The 16,328-nt window shown below is 47.5% G+C and overlaps 1 protein-coding gene across 3 annotated transcripts in view; it reads left to right on the top strand.

Moving 5' to 3' along the window:
* Positions 1-16,328, top strand: part of btbd9 (BTB (POZ) domain containing 9) — a 94,683-nt gene that overhangs the window by 28,860 nt on the left and 49,495 nt on the right. For all 3 annotated transcript variants that reach the window (XM_055636217.1, XM_055636218.1, XM_055636219.1), the window contains one exon: positions 9,819-9,938. In XM_055636217.1, coding sequence (XP_055492192.1) covers positions 9,819-9,938 — 120 coding nt within the window. The remainder of the gene's footprint in view (positions 1-9,818; positions 9,939-16,328) is intronic.

Raw genomic sequence — 16,328 nt, 5'->3', positions numbered from 1 at the left:
ACCAGAGTGAAAACATTGCCCTCTTAAATTTCTTCCCTCTCAATTTAAGCCTATCTATATAATTAAAAGTCTCATCTTGACCACTTCCTGTCTGCGCTCTATATTGATTTTAGAACAAATGCTACCTTATCTGGCTGTGTTTTTTGGCCATCTTACTCACAGTCCTCCACTGTGCAGGCCACGAGGATTTTTCCGATCGATGAAAAGTAAAAGAGTTATGAGTGTTTAAAAAACCTTGAGATCCTCTCTCATGTCAATCACCGCGATGAAGGTAACGCCCCTTCCGGGGGGGAGGGGGGGTGGAGGACAGGACTATAAAACCCCGGATGCCTGGACATGACTCGGTCTCTCTGCAAGATCGCAAGGGAGACGCCACTACTCTCATTCTGCTGTGAATCAACTGCAATGTACTTGAATAAATGATTTGTTAGCCCTTAATGAAAATGAAATGAGTTGTTTGGCCTGCCCTGTGCTTTGAAACTGCAATGGCAATCGAAATGAAATAAAAATGCAATCAGCTGTTTGGCCTGCCCTGTGCTTTGAAACTGCAATGGCAATGGAAATGAAATGAAAATGCTTCAGCTGTTTGGCCTGCCCTGTGCTTTGAAACTGCAATTGCAATGGAAATGAAATGAAAATGCAATGAGCTGTTTGGCCTGCCCTGTGCTTTGATACTGCAATGGTAATGGAAGTGAAATGAAAATGCAATGAGCTGTTCGGCCTGCCCTGTGCTTGAAACTGCAATGGCAATGGAAGTTAAATAAAAATCCAATGAGCTGTTTGACCTGTCCTGTGCTTGAAACTGCAATGGAAATGGAAATGAAATGAAATTGCAATTACCTGTTTGGCCTGCCTGAAACCACTAATTTCGGCCCACCAGGCCCCTATTAGCCGAGAAACCAGTCCCTTTTGCCGGAAAAGCCAGTTTTAGCCCAAGAGGAGCATTTTGGCTCAAAAGGCCCTTGCCAGGCCAGGAAGAGTCCAGAAAAAGTGCCTCACTGAGATTTTTTTTTTAAGAACCCCTTCGGCCCATCAGGCAGGTACTAGCCCAGTAGTCCCTTTGGCCCATCAGTAAGTATTCGCCCTGCAAGTATTAAACCTCATCCCAGTATTTTTCTCCCTCCCTTCATTTGCTCCCTGTGAGATCCAGGCCAGGATAGTCTTTCCTCCTTCATTGCTGTGATCTGGAGAAAAAGATAAAAAATTTCAAAAATGAATTCTCCCCCTTCTCTCTCTCAGTCTCTCACCTGTTTTGGACAGAATTTCTGGCAGTTTCTGAGCTGCCAGCCCACCAGGCCTGGGTGACTCAGCTGCCAGCCCACCAGGCCTGAGTGACTGAGCTGCCAACCCACCAGGCCTGGGTGACTGAGCTGCCAGCCCACCAGGCCTGAGTGACTGAGCTGCCAGCCCAAGAATCCATTCAGCCCACAATGTCCATATTAGCCCCCTGGAAACCAGTCCCTTCGGCCCAGAACACCATGCTAACGCTCCAGAAAGCCCCCCCCCCCCCCCCCACTGGCCACCAATATTAGAATTGGTGGATAGGTGGATTATTTTGTTCATAGGTAGATTATTGAGTTCAGTTTACCCTTGCCCCTCATGATCTTGCATACCTCAATAACATCTTCTTGCGTATGGCGTGCACAGCCTAAAGTTGTAAGACAACTTGTTCTGTTTGATTTTCTATTTGTGCACGCCAGGTTGATTGCATTCGTCGAAACAGGGTGGACCAAGTGAAGGTTGCAATCTCCCACCCCCCTCAATAAGATCATCGCTCAGCCTCCCATGCTGCAAAGAAAATAGCTCCAATCTCTTGCTATAACTCAAGCCCACAAGATCGGGTAACATTCTAGTGAATTTCTTCTGCATCCTTTCTAACTTAATGACATCTTTCCTGTAGCTAGGTTACCAGAGTTGCACACAGTACTCTCAAGTGTGGGTTTCAGATATAGGCATATGGAATGAGCTGCCAGAGAAGGTACTTGTGACAGGTATTATAACAATTTTTAAAAGACATGTGTTCAGGTACCTGGATAGGCAAGGTTAAGAGAGATATGGGCCAAACGTGGGCAAATAGGACTAGCACAGATCGACATCTTGATCAACATAGCTGCGTTGACTTAAAGAGCCTTTTTCTCGTTCTATTTGGCTGTATGAATCCATTCTCAGTCTTCCTAGGTGGAGTCGTGTATAGTAAAGATTGTTGTCTAAAGTAGAGGACGTGGAGGACAGTGAGGTCAGTGTGGAGAATACTAATATGCAAGAGCAGTGTGTGATTAAGAAGGAAGAGGTGTTTGAGCTCCTGAAGTTTAGTTTATTGTCATGTATACCGAGGTACAGTAAAAAGCTTTTGTTGCATGCTAACCAGTCAGCGGAAAGACAATACATGATAACAATTGAGACATTCACAATGTTCAGATACATGATAAGGGAATAACGATTAGTGCAAGATAAGGCAGTAAAGATGATCAAAGATAGTCCGAGGGTCCCCTATGAGGTAGATGGTAGTTCAAGACTGCTCCCTAGTTGTGGTAGGATGGTTCAGTTGCCTGATAACAGCTGGGAAGAAACATTAAGGTGGATAAATCTCCAGGTCCTGATGGGATCTGTCCCATGTTATTGAAAGAAGCAAGAGAGAAGATTACAGGAGCCGTGATGAAGAACTTTGTGCCTTCTCGATCCACAGTTGAGGCTGGAGCAGTGGAGTTCCGTAGGGATCTGCTGAGACTTCTGTTGTTTGAGATATATATAAATGACTTGGACCTAAATGTAGATGAGTTGGTTAGTAAATTTGCCGATGACACCAGGATTGCTAGCGCCTCGGACTGTGAGGAAGGCTGGCAAGGTTTATAGCGAAATACAGATCAGTTACAGAAGTGGGTGGAGAAACGGCATTGATGTACAGAAGGATCTTGGGATCCAGGTCCACAGCTCCCTGAAAGTGCAACACAAGTAGATAGAGTGGTAACGAAGGCGTAGGGTATACTGGCCTTCATTGGACATGGCATTGAGTGTAAGAGTCGGGAAGTCTTGATGCTGCTTTATAGGACTGTGGTTAGGCTGCATTTGGAATATTGTATATCGTTCTGGTCACCCCATTACAGGAGGGATGTGGTGGCTTTGGAGTCTCGTATGCAGTTCTGGTCACCCCATTACAGGAAGAATTTTGGAGACTTTGGGTACAAAGGAGATTAACCAAGATGATGCCTGGATTAGAAGGTATTGCCGACAGGAAGAAGTTGGACAGACTTGGGTTATTTCCTCAAGGATGCTGGAGGTGGGGGGACCTGATAGAAGGATATACAATTATGAGAGGCATAGATAGGATAGACAGTCATAGCCTCTTTTCCAGAATGGAAGTATTAAATACTACAGGTATTTTAGGTCAGAGGGGCAAAGTGTAAAGGAGATGTGCGTGGCAAGTTTTTTACACAGATGGTGGTGAGTGCCTGGAACGCGCTGCTGGGGTTGTGGTGGAGGCATTTAAGAGATTTTTGAATTAACCCATGGATTATGTAGGGAACGGAGGGATATGGATTACATGCAGGCAGATAAGGGTTTATCTTGGCTTCATGCTTGTCACGGACATTGTGGGCTGAAGGGCTTGTTCTTGCGCTGTGTTGTTCTATGAGGACAGCAGCTCGTAGATCAGCTGGAGAGTTGGGCAGATGGAATTTGTAATCCAGACAATACCAAGGTCATGAACTTTGGCAGAGTAGATTCTGGTAAGAGATATAGATTAAATGACAAGAACCTTAGGACCATTGCTGTACAGAGAGGTCTCACGGTGCTATTCTGGCGGGGCGGCACGGTGACACAGCGGTAGAGTTGCTGCCTTCCAGCGCCAGAGTTCGATCCTGCCTACGGGTGCTGTCCGTACAGCGTTTGTACGTTTTCGTGACATTTCCCCGGGGTCTCCGGTTTCTTCCCACGCTGCAAAGACGTACAGGATTGTAGGTTCATTTGGCTTTGGTAAAAATTGTAAATTGTCTCTAGTGTGTAGGATAGTGTTGGTGCACGGGGATCACTGATCGGCAAGGGGTTAGTGGACCAAAGGGCATGTTTCCGCGCTGTATCTCAAAACTAAACCAAACTAAAGACCATACCTTCCTGAAAATAGTGACGTAGGTGGATTTGGAAATGAAGAAGGTGTTTAGTATGGAGCCATAGATGCTGCTGCACCCGCTGAGTTTCTACAGCTTTTTTGTGTACCTTCGATTCTCCAGCATCTGCAGTTCCTTCTTAAGCAAGGTGTTTAGTATGCTTGCTTTACCAGGCTGAGGCATTGAGGGTTGAGACATCATCTTGCGGTGAGTTAGATCACACCTGGAGTACTGGGCACAGTTCTGGTCGCCACACTGCAGGAAGGATGTGATCCACCAGAATGTTGCCTGGAATGGTAGGTTGCTGTCATAATCTGGTTAGCACGCAACCGACCGGTTAGCACGCAACAACAGCTTTTCACTTTACCTCGGTACACATGACAATAAACTAAACTGAACTTATAAGGAAAGATTGGGCAGGATTGGTTTATCGCACTATACCTTTGGGCGGTCACGGTGGAGTTGCTGCCTTACAACGAATGCCCAGGTTCGATCCCGATTACGGGCGCTGTCTGTACGGAGTTTGTACATTCTCCCCGTGACCTGCCTGGGTTTTCTCCGAGATAGAAACATAGAAAATAGGTGCAGGAGTAGGCCATTCGACCCTTCGAGCGTGCACCGCCATTCAATATGATCATGGCTGATCATCCAACTCGGTATCCTGTACCTGCCTTCTCTCCATACCCTCTGATCCCTTTAGCCACAAGGGCCACATCTAACTCCATCTTAAATATAGCCAATGAACTGGCCTCAACTACCTTCTGTGGCAGAGAATTCCAGAGATTCACCACTCTCTGTGTGAAAAAAGTTTTTCTCATCTCGGTCCTAAAAGATTTCCCCCTTATCCTTAAACTGTGGCCCCTTGTTCTGGACTTCCCCAACATCGGGAACAATCTTCCTGCATCTAGCCTGTCCAACCCCTTAAGAATTTTGTACGTTTCTATAAGATCCCCCCCCTCAATCTTCTAAATTCTAGCGAGTACAAGCCGAGTCTATCCAATCTTTCTTCATATGAAAGTCCTGACATCCCAGGAATCAGTCTGGTGAACCTTCTCTGTACTGCCTCTATGGCAAGTATGTCTTTCCTCAGATTAAGAAACCAAAACTGTACACAATACTCCAGGTGTGGTCTCACCAAGACCCTGTACAACTGCAGTAGAACCTCCCTGCTCCTATACTCAAATCCTTTTGCTATGAATGCTAACATATCATTCGCTTTCTTCACTGCCTGCTGCACCTGCATTCCTACTTTCAATGGTTGGTGTACCATGACACCCAGGTCTCGTTGTATCTCCCCTTTTCCTAATCTGCCACCACTCAGATAATTCAGATCTTCGGTTTCCTCCCACACTCCAAAAACGTACAGGTTTGTAGGTTATTTGGCTTAGTAAATGTAAAAATTGTTCCTAGTGGGCATAGGGTAGTGTGCGGGGATCGCTGGTCACCACGGACCCGGTGGGCCAAAGAGCCTGTTTCTGCACCGTATCTCTAAACTAAACCCCTTGTTGCCGTAAAGGAATATATATTGTCACAAACCATGAGTTACAGCTCTGGGCCTGTCCACTGTCATACCCTTTAATGCGGTTTCTCAGCCAACATGCCCCTCATACCCTTCACCGTTCCCCTTGTGTCGATTGAAAACACTGGCTTCAGGTTGAATAAAATATCATTCTATCTGACTGAGGTCGCTGTCTCTCAAGGGCCCCATTACAAGAAGATTACAAATTAACCCTTTTCCACTGCACAGGACTCGAGCTGGAACAAGCAGCACCACAATACTGGTTTAGAAATCCAACTCACGTTCGTTCCAGGAATTCAAGCTCTCCACCGTTGATACTAATTTGGTTTGGCCAAATAAAGTCCCCAGTGATCACTATACTCCCTTCATTTATACTGTGCTCTCCGTCATAGCCGCTCCGCACAACTCGAGAGGGGGCTCAATCAGGCTAATAAGTTAATAAGCATGTCAAAATAATACTTGTTTTTTCAGATTTACATTAGCTTACTTGTAACAACACAGAAGGAAGCGAAATAACAAACTGCGGGAGGAACTTAAGGGGACAGAGAGAGAGCATTTGTGGAGGAGAGGGACAGACAACAGACATCAGCTTCCTTCCATTCTCTATCACTCTATCCCACCCTGCAGTCCTGTGCTTTAATTCTGCATGCTGATCTCTCATTTACCTGGGATGTAGCTTTTCAATGGTGTAAAGAGGCTGGATATGCTGTGTTTCATATCCTTGGATTGAAGGGCCAATCTGATCGAGGAGAACCCAATGATCAAGGCGTGGATAGTTTAGTTTAGAGATACAGAGCGGAAGCAGGCCCTTCGGCCCACCGGGTCCGCGCCGACCAGTGATCCCGCACTATCCTACACCCACTAGGGACAATTTTTACATTTACCAAGCCAATTAACCTCCAAAACTGTACGTCTTTGGAGTGTGGAAACCGAAGATCTCGGTGAAAACCCACGTGGGTCACGGGGAGAAGGTACAAACTCCGTACAGGCAGCACCCGTAGTCGGGATCGAACCGTGGTCTCCGGCGCTGCATTTGCTGCAAAGCAGCAACTCTACCACTGCGTCACCGTGGCCTGTGGGATACGTCCCCCCCCATCATACAGCAATCTAAAGCCAGGAGGCATTGATTTAGGGTAAAGGGGGGAGGAGGAGGTTAGAAGGATTCTGAGGGGGAAACTTTTGTATTTGCAGTCTGGAACTCGCTGCGCGAGGGGGTGGTGGAGACTCTCACGTTTATGAGGGGTCTAAATGTTCACTTGATTCACCGAGGTATGGAAGGATGTGGAGCAAATGCTGGCAATTGTATTCAGTGCAGACAGGGACTTGATGGTCAGCAGAGAAATGATGGGCCGAAGGGTGGTGCTACACTGAGGAGTGGGACTTACCCTCATGCAGTGGGCTGAGCAGAGGGGAGGGAGAGAGTTTGGCTGAGCCTCTGGGGAGGCTTCATTTCATCGGGGGAACACCAACCTGATGGCATAACCAGAAGAGGCAAAAAGCCACCCAGCAATAGGAAGGGGTTCAGGTGAGGAGATCGGAGAGAAAGAAAAGGCAATGGCGCACTTTCCCACCAGACATTAGACAATAGGTGCAAGAGTAGGCCATTCGGCCCTTCGAGCTAGCACCGCCATTCACCGTGATCATGGCTGATCATCCACAATCAGTACCCCGTTCCTGCCTTCTCCCCATATCCCTTGACTCTGCTATCTTTATGAGCTCTATCTAACTCTCTCTTGAAGGCATCCAGAGAATTTGCCTCCACTGCCTTCTGAGGCAGAGAATTCCACAGATTCACAACTCTCTGGGTGAAAACGTTTTTCCTCATCTCCGTTCTAAATAATAATAATAATAAATTTTATTTTTGGGCGCCTTTCAGACATCTCAAGGACACCTTACAAAGATTAACAGGAATAAAAAACATATAATCAGAATGAAATAAATAATAAAGACATCACAGAAACACAAATTAAAAACAGAATTCAGTCCAAAAACAAAAAATCAAAAACACAATGTGAAGAGAGAGCAGCGGCAGCTAAAGCGCGCCAGCGTCCACTCTCCCTTCACGGCAGCCATCTTGGACAAAGACTAACAGGATTACGTACAGACAAAAATTCATCCCCCCACAATGGTTACCACTGTGGGGGAAGGCACAATGTCCAGTCCACAACCCCAAGTTCACCCAAAGTCAGGCCTATTGAGGCCACCGCAGTTGCCTCTACGGAGGACTGATGTTCCTGGCCGTTCTCACCGGGTGCTGTTGCCCCAGCGTCGGGAGAGTCCACTCAGCGGCTGGGCCACCTGGAACGGCCGCTTCCTGACTGGGGACCGCGGCTTCTGAAGCCGACAGGGCCGCGCCGGTTTGGAGCTCCCAGGCTTCCGATGTTGAAATCGGAGCCGCCCGCTCCGCTCCGCAGACCCGCAGCCCAGAGGTGTTGAACTCGGCGGTCACAGCTCACCGGAGCTCCAGCACGGCGACCCAGGCAAGGCATTTCCCGCTCCGACCACGACAGCGCTCCAGCGCTGTGCCGCCACCGAGGCCGAGGTGCTGGGCAGTCCCCGCCAGGAAACGGCGCTCCAAGCCCGCTGGTAGGCCACGAGGACGGGTCGACGGGCAGCCTGAAGAAAAAGCTGCCTCGCCGGCCAGGATAGGCACCTAGAAACAAAATTGCCCCCTACCCCCCACATTAAAAAGTCCATTTCTCCAAACAGACGAGACACAGGACTAACTAAAAACTTTAAAAAAGCGAATTAAACGGACGGCTGCTGGTTAGCAGCCGTTCCCCAAGATGGCTCCTCCTCCTCTGAATGGCCCTACCCCTTATTCTTAAACTGTAACCCTGGTTCTGGACTCCCCCAACATCGGGAACATGTTTCCTGCCCCTAGCATGTCCAATCCTTTAATAATCTTATATGTTTCAATAAGATTCCCTCTCATCCTTCTAAATTCCAGAGTATACAAGCCCAGCCACTCCTTTCTATCAACAGATGACAGTCCCGCCATCCCGGGAATTAACTTTGTGAACCTACCCTGCACTCCCTCAATAGAAAGAATATCCTTCCTCAAATTTGATGCACTTACTGCGGAAGGGCTGCAGAATGTTCCGGAAGGCTGTTGTGAGGAGCGTGGAGGATCCATTGTGGTCAACGCTGTGACTCTGTGGCCAAACCCTCTCCCTCCTCACTCTGTGAACCCCCCGGGTTCATGTGTCAGTGTGCGGCTGGAGGTTTAGGTCGGGATGGTAGAGAGGAGGGCGTTTGGTTGCAGGTGGACGGAGGAAGGTTGTGCTGTCCGGGAATGTCGAGGGAAGTGTGGTGACGGGTGAACGACATGAGCAATGTGTGGGTGAAGCCGGCACTGGGAGTAGACAAGCTGCCTGGCTACAACATTACTGAGCAGATTGAGCCGGGAGTGTGTCTGCGCATCACTTTACCAGGTTAGGTCTGTACAGCCTTGAATCCACAGCATGATTATCAGGGAGAGTCATAGACTAAAACAGTGTGGAAAATGCTGGAGTAACAGTAATAGGTCACAGTGTAAAAGGGACAAGGATAGTGTGTAAGAAAGAACTGCAGATGCTGGTTTAAATCGAAGGTGGACACAAAATGCTGGAGGAACTCAGCGGGTGAGACACACTATCCTTGTCCCTGTCAAATTGTTTCAATAGTCATATTGCAATAGTCCCTGCAATAGTCCCAACCTCATCTACCTCCTCCGGCAGCTCGTTCCATACACCCAGGCCCTATCAGAGGGGGCCCAACGAGTGCCATTTGGCATGGGCCTCATGCCTGCCTGCTTCAAAGGGATCTTGATTTGGGGGGGCCTCTAAAATTGAGGAGCCTCTGCTTGATCTTGGTTTGTGGGCCTCTAAAATTGAAATTGGCCTGGGCCTCAATTCATCTATGAGAAGGCCTGCATGCACCCACCATCCTTTGTGTAAAAAAGTTACCCTTCAGATTCCTATTAAATCTTTCTCCTTTCATCTTAAGCCCATGTCCTCGGGTTCTCAATTCCCCTACTCTCCAATCACACCTGGTTACTATGCTGGGACTGTGACCTATTACAGCGAGTTGAAGCTCCCTAAAATCAGGATTTTATTAGCTTAACAAATTTCTCTCCTCCCCCCTAAAATACTATTACTTCACTTTGTTCATAGCTCGACAAGATACTATGATTGTTGATCTTCTCTCTGCCCCAGGTCTTACTCATACTACATCGAAGTGTCCATGGATGAGCTGGATTGGATTCGTATCATTGATCATTCCAAATACCTGTGTCGTTCCTGGCAGAACCTGTTCTTCACCCCTCGTGTCTGCCGGTGAGTGCATCTGTAGGGGAGTGCTGGTGTAGCTGCCACACACAAGGTGCGGCACGGGAGCAGGTTGACTGCATCTGCGTACCCTGCCTCCCTCCCTCCCTCCCCAGGGGTTGCGGGGCTCAGCTCTGGCATCGGGGGGCCTGTCAGAGGAGCTCAGAGGGAACGGTATGAGCGGTTGAGGTGGTCGGGTGGAGTAAGAGAATCACAGAGCATGGAAACAGGCCCTTCGGCCCAACTCGTCCATGCCAACCAAGATACCCCATCTATGCTAGTCTCTTTTGTCTGCCTTTGGTACATATCCCTCTGAACCTTTTCTATCCATGTACCTATCTAAATGTCTTTCAAATGGTATTGTTTCAACTACCTCTTCTGGCAGCTCGTTCCATATACCCATATATCTGTGCGAAAAGGTTGTCTCTCAGGTTCCTGTTTAATCTTTCCCCTCTCATTTTAAACCCATATCTTCTTATAGTTGATTCCCCAACCCTGGGTAAAGAACCCTGTGCATTCACTCTATCGATTCCCCTCATTATTTTATGCACCTCTGTAAGATCACCCCTCAGCCTCCTGCTTTCCAAGGAATAAAGTCCTAGCCTGCCCAACCTCTCCCTATAGCTCTGGCCCTCAAGTCCTGGCAACGTCTTTGTAAACCCTCTCCATATTTCCAGCTTCTTCTTCTTCGTATCGAGTCCACACACAAGATTAGAAGTTGTTCAGCCAGAGCGGAACACACCTCTCGCCATCTGTGAACAATGGTGTCTGTCTTGTGCTTCTTGTGCTTCTTGTGCGTGGTGGTGGAAAGATTGGTGGAAACAGGGCCGTGACGTGAACGCTCTTTCCTTGACCCCCATCTTTCCAGCTTAACAACATCCTTCCTGCAACTGTCAGGCTGCTCCGGTTGCCAGCACTGTAGTCTCTGCCGCAGGAGGTCGGCTGCGAACCTGACAGGGTCTTGAACAAAGAGTGTGAAAGATGTGCCCTACAAGGTGAGGTGAAGGTGCAGACACAAGACTGCAGGTGTGCTGCAAGTCTGGAGAGATGCGGGCTACTGCGGGATCTCAATAGGCCGTGTCGAGGTAGACACCCGCTGACTTGAAGTGTTGGCTCCTCTCGGGGTGGTATTTGCCAGGCCGGTGCCTGAGGGGCTTCAGCCTCTCTGTAATCTAGACACAGATGAATGGGTGTTTGCACATTGAGGATATCACGGTCAGCATGGATGGGGTGGGCCGAAGGGCCTAGTTCTTTGCTGTACAACTCAATGATTCTGCTACTCCACCAAATTTTGTGTCATTTTCAAACGTACTAACACCACCAATGTTGTCATCCAAGTGATTGATATATTTGTATATATGACCAATAACAAAGTTCCCTATGATACACCACTGGTCACAGATTTCCAGTCAGAGAAACACTCATCCACCACTACTCTGCCTTCTATCACCAAGTTTGCCACACACCTTGGATCCCTTGTGTCCTAACTTTCTTGACCAGCCTACCATGTGGGACCTTATCAAAGGTCTTACTGAAATCTATAAACCACATCTATCACACTGGCTTCATCGATGTTCTTACTTATCTCCGCAAAAGACATGTTGGGGGACATGACCTCCCCTGCACTAAGCAGTGCTGACTCCCCAATCACTCCCTGCCTTCCCAAGGAAACATACATCTTGCCATCAGAAGCTTCTACATCAATGTCACTTCCACTGTTGCAGGGTTCACCAGCCTGTAGTTCCTGCCTTATTCCTGCTGCCCTGTTTCAACAAGAGAACATCAGCTATCCTCCAGTCTCTGATATCTCACCCGTGGCCAACAAAGATGCACAAATCTCCATCAGAGCCCCAGCAATCTCCACCCTTAGTATCCTGGCAGAGATCCCACCTTCCCTGGAGATTTAGCCACCTGACACGTGCCAATATCTTCCTATCTGGTGTGAACATGCACCAGAATATCAGCAAACCCCTCCCCTAACTCTCCACATCCTTCTCCCTGGTGAATACCAATGGGAATGTTCATTTAGTTACATCTCCTAGCTCCATAAACAGATTTCCATGATGGTCACTGAGGGGACCTACTCTTCCCCCTCTTGCTTATACTGTACATAAAATGGTTTGGGATTCCCTTTAGTCCTATTTGCCAACCTCATTCCCCTGCCTGCTTTCCCCTCGTATTTTCCTTCTGCAGTTTTCTCTTTTATCTATAAACGTTAAATATCTTACTCAAAGCCTAGTGGCATTGCGGGGTCAATAAGGTGGCAAAGGAAGCACTTGGCATATAAGAGTTGGGACGTTTCGTTGCAACCGTACAAAACACTGGTTAGATCGCACTTGGGAGTATTGTGTGTACAGTGGACACCACACCATAGGTGGGATGTGATTGTGTGGTGGAGGGGGCAGAGGAGACACACAGGACATTGACATGAGAGACTACAGATGATGGAATCCAGACCAGAACAAATTGCGGGAAGAACTCAGCGGGTCAAGCTTCATCTGTGGAGGGAAAATAATTCTAGATGTTTCTAGAGGCAGAGACTCTCACAACATCAAATTGCTGATGTTGGGGGAGTCCAAAACCAGGGGCCAGAGTTTAAGAATAAGGGGTAAACCATTTAGAACTGAGATGAGGAAATACATTTTCTATCTTTTTTTCTTTTTTTTTCTTTTTTATTTTATTAGAAGCAATGTACATACATCTTAATCATAATATGCAACATACTACATTTCTTGTACAACTTTTTTTTTTTTTAAACTTTAACCTATAATAGAAAAAGATAAAAGGAGAAAGAAGAAAAGAGTGAGGATAGTAGTGAAGTGTAGTCCGCAGTAGTTGGCGTTCAGTGAATGATGGTTAAGTAGAGGAAATACTTTTTCACACAGAGAGTTGTGAGTCTGTGGAATTCTCTGCCTCAATGGAGCCCGGTTCTCTGGATGCTTTCAAGATAGTTAGATCGAGTTCTTAAAGATATCGGAGTCAAGGGAGATGGGGAGAAGGCAGGAACGAGGTACTGAGTGTGGATGATCAGCCATTATCACATTGAATGGCGGTGCTGGCTCAAAGGGCCAAATGACCTACTCCTGCACCTATTGTCTATTGTATCTTGATGAACGCTTGAATCACCGAAGCAGAGGCAGCTATGGATCCAGTGCTGCTAAATGGGATTAGTATAGATGTGACTGAATGGTCGGCATGGAGCTGGTGGGCCAAAAGGTCTGCTTTAGTGCCTTCTGGTTCTCCGTCTGCTGCAGTGCTTAAACCCTCCAGAGTTCCATTAGAAAACTTCCCTGTCAGATGTTGATCCCCTCCAGCTCGGGTGCACCCTGTCCTCCTTACACAACTCGCCGCCTCTCCTATCCCAATGATCCAAAAACCTGTAGTCTTACACCCTGCACCAAGTCTTTAGCCACACATACATCTGACCGGCCTTCCTAACTCTACATTTACTGGCACTTGGCCTGACTGTGGGAGGAACAATTGTGAGGAGAATTGGCAGATTGAATAATAGGAAACGTTTGGATCAGAGATTTCCATGGGTACGAGTACAAATAGCCCAGCAGGTGGTTGGATTCTGAATTGCGCTGCTTGAGGCAGAGACGCTCACAACATTTAACACGTACTTAGACATGAGTTTGAAGCTACAAATTATAGTGGGCGACGATGGTTACCAAGTATTGGTGAATGGGATTAATACAGACATGTACAGGACGAACATGACGATGGTGGGTCATAAGGCCTGTTTGTGTGCTGTGCAACTGCACAACTCTATGGCTGAATCTTATCCTCTCCAATCTATCTTGTGACTGTAGTCTCTCGACCCTGGAGCCATTCTAGTCAATCATCTCTGGGCCCTCACTAATGCCTCCACAATGCTACGAGGTAAACAGAGTTGAACACACTGTACCAGCTGTGGGCAGGATTTTTTAAATTAATTAAAGGGATTCTGGCTTTTGCAGGCTGAGCCAGCATTTAATCTCCTGTCCCCCACGACGGCGAGGGAACGGTGATATATTTCCACAACAGCATGAAGTGTGGCTTGGAGGGCATCTTCCAGGTGATGCTGTTACCATGCTTTTGCTGCCCTCGTCCTTGTAACTGGTAGAAGTAGTGGGTTTGGAAGTTGCTGTGTGAGTAGTCTGGGTAAGTTGCTGCATTGCATCCTGTAGATGGTACAACTGCTGTTATTATCTGTGGGTGGAGGAGTGAGTGAATGGTTGTGGATGGGTAACTATCAAGTCGACTGCTATCTCCTCAAGGTGTTGATCTTCTTGAGTGTGGTTCAAACTGCTCATCCAGGCTAAAAGAACAGTGCAGGAGTAACTCGGCGGGTCAGGCAGCATCTCTGGAAGACATGGATAGGTGACGTTTCGGACCCTTCTTCAGAGTAATTATAGTCGGGGGGCTGGGCGGAGTGGGGGAATGAAATGAAAGTTAGGGTTGGGACAAGACCTGGCAGGTAAAGAAGGGGGGGGAGGGGGTTATTAGGAGAAGGTGAAAAGAAGACAAATGGTTGATGTGGAGAGAAGAGGAGTCCATTGTGAAGGCAGATGGGGGGGAAAGGGAAAGGGGGTGGGATCATGGGAGAAAGGGGTGCACATTGAGATGGAACACAGGGAAGAAAGCAGGAAGAAAAGAAGGTTTTGCGGAGGCAAGTGGAGAGTACTCCATCTCATTCCAGGCTTGAGCCTTGTAGATGGTGACCTGCTTTTGGGCCACATTGTGTATATCAGTTTCTGGTCAATGATAACCCTGAGGATATTGAGAGTGGAGGATCAGTGATGGTCAGGGGGTGGGAGGTGAATTTCTCTTGTTGGGTACATCATTGTCTGGCACTTGGGTGATGTAAATGTTACTTATCACCTATCTGTATGGTGTCTGTATGTTCTCCCCGTGACTTGCGTGGGTTTTCTCTGAGACCCGGTTTCCTCCAATACTCCAAGGACGTACAGGTATGCAGGTTAATTGGCTTGGTAAATGTAAAATTCGTCCCTAGTGTGTGTAGGATAGTGTTAATGCGTGGGGATCGCTGGTCGATACGGACCCGGTGGGCCGAAGGGCCTGTTTCCGTGCTGTATCTCTAAACTAAACTATCGCCCCAGGTCTGGATATGACTCACAAGGGTTCAGCATGACATCCCTGCACTGTTAATAAAGCCCAGAATTGTGTTTGCTTTATTGATTGCTTTCTCAGCCTGCCGTGTCACCCTCGCATGCATGGTATGTGCACATCGCACCATGTCCTTCTCTTCTTCTGCACCTCGTTTGGAACACTATTCCATGTTGCCTGTTCTCAGAATGCGTTACCTCACAATTAAACACCACCTGCCACGTGTCTGCCCGTTTTTCCGCAGCCTGCCGCAGTTTATCCTCTACATTATCTGCAAATTCCCAAATGATGGTTTGCACCACAAGTTTAGGTCATAAAAATGGATCCAAAACAAAAGCAACAGGCCTAACATCAGTTCCTTGGGAACTTCACCATCCCCAGCTGAGAGAAACAACAATTCAGCCCCAGCCTCTGTTGTCTGCACATCCGTTAGCTTCACATCCACATTTCAATCTCTCCCATTACACTGTGTGCTCCCACCATGTTATAAATCTCTGGGACTCTGTCTACATCTACGAGCCATTTCTGCAGCACCTCAGCTGAATATTACCTTACTACATCCACTGCCTTGCCCTCATCAACACTATCACCTCATCAAAAATTATATCAGACTGCTTTTACAGGGTCTGCTCTTAACAAATCCATACTGGCTGGCCTTAATAATCCACTTTCCTCCAGGTGACGATTAGTGCTACCCTGAATCGTTTATCTGCAAAAGTTCCACCTCTGAGGTTGAACTGACTGCCTTGCAGATACTGGGCTTATAGAACAAAGCAGTAACATTTGTCCTCTCCCATCGCCTGTTTCCCACATCTTGCATCGCCCGTTTCCAACCTCCTGCACTTCCTCTGTGTCCTCGCCCTATCCCATCATATCCTCCTGTATCTCCCTCCAAAGCCTCAGATGCATCTCATCTCCTCCTCCTTCACTGCCCTTAGAATCCTCATGTCCTCTGTACTTCCCTCTAAATCCTTGGACCTCATTGGTGATCCTCGGACTATCTTTGATCGGACCCTACTGGCTTTACCTCGCACTAAACGTTATTTCCTTATAATTATCATTATACACTGTCAATGGCTGGATTGTAATCAGGTATTGTCTTTCCACTGACTGGTTAACATGCAACAAAAGCGTTTGACTGTACCTCAGTACATGTGACAATAAACGAAACTGGATACTTCTCACCTCCTCCTGTACTTTGTCTGAGTCCTCACAGATCCCATTAGTCCTGGTGACTTATCTACTCCGAGTTCAGCCTGATTTTCCAATAGCTCCATGCTGTCGATGTTT

The sequence above is a fragment of the Leucoraja erinacea genome, chromosome 5, assembly GCF_028641065.1.
Source record: "Leucoraja erinacea ecotype New England chromosome 5, Leri_hhj_1, whole genome shotgun sequence".
Taxonomy (NCBI): Eukaryota; Metazoa; Chordata; class Chondrichthyes; order Rajiformes; family Rajidae; genus Leucoraja; species Leucoraja erinaceus.
This window is presented reverse-complemented; position numbering and strand designations above follow the sequence as displayed.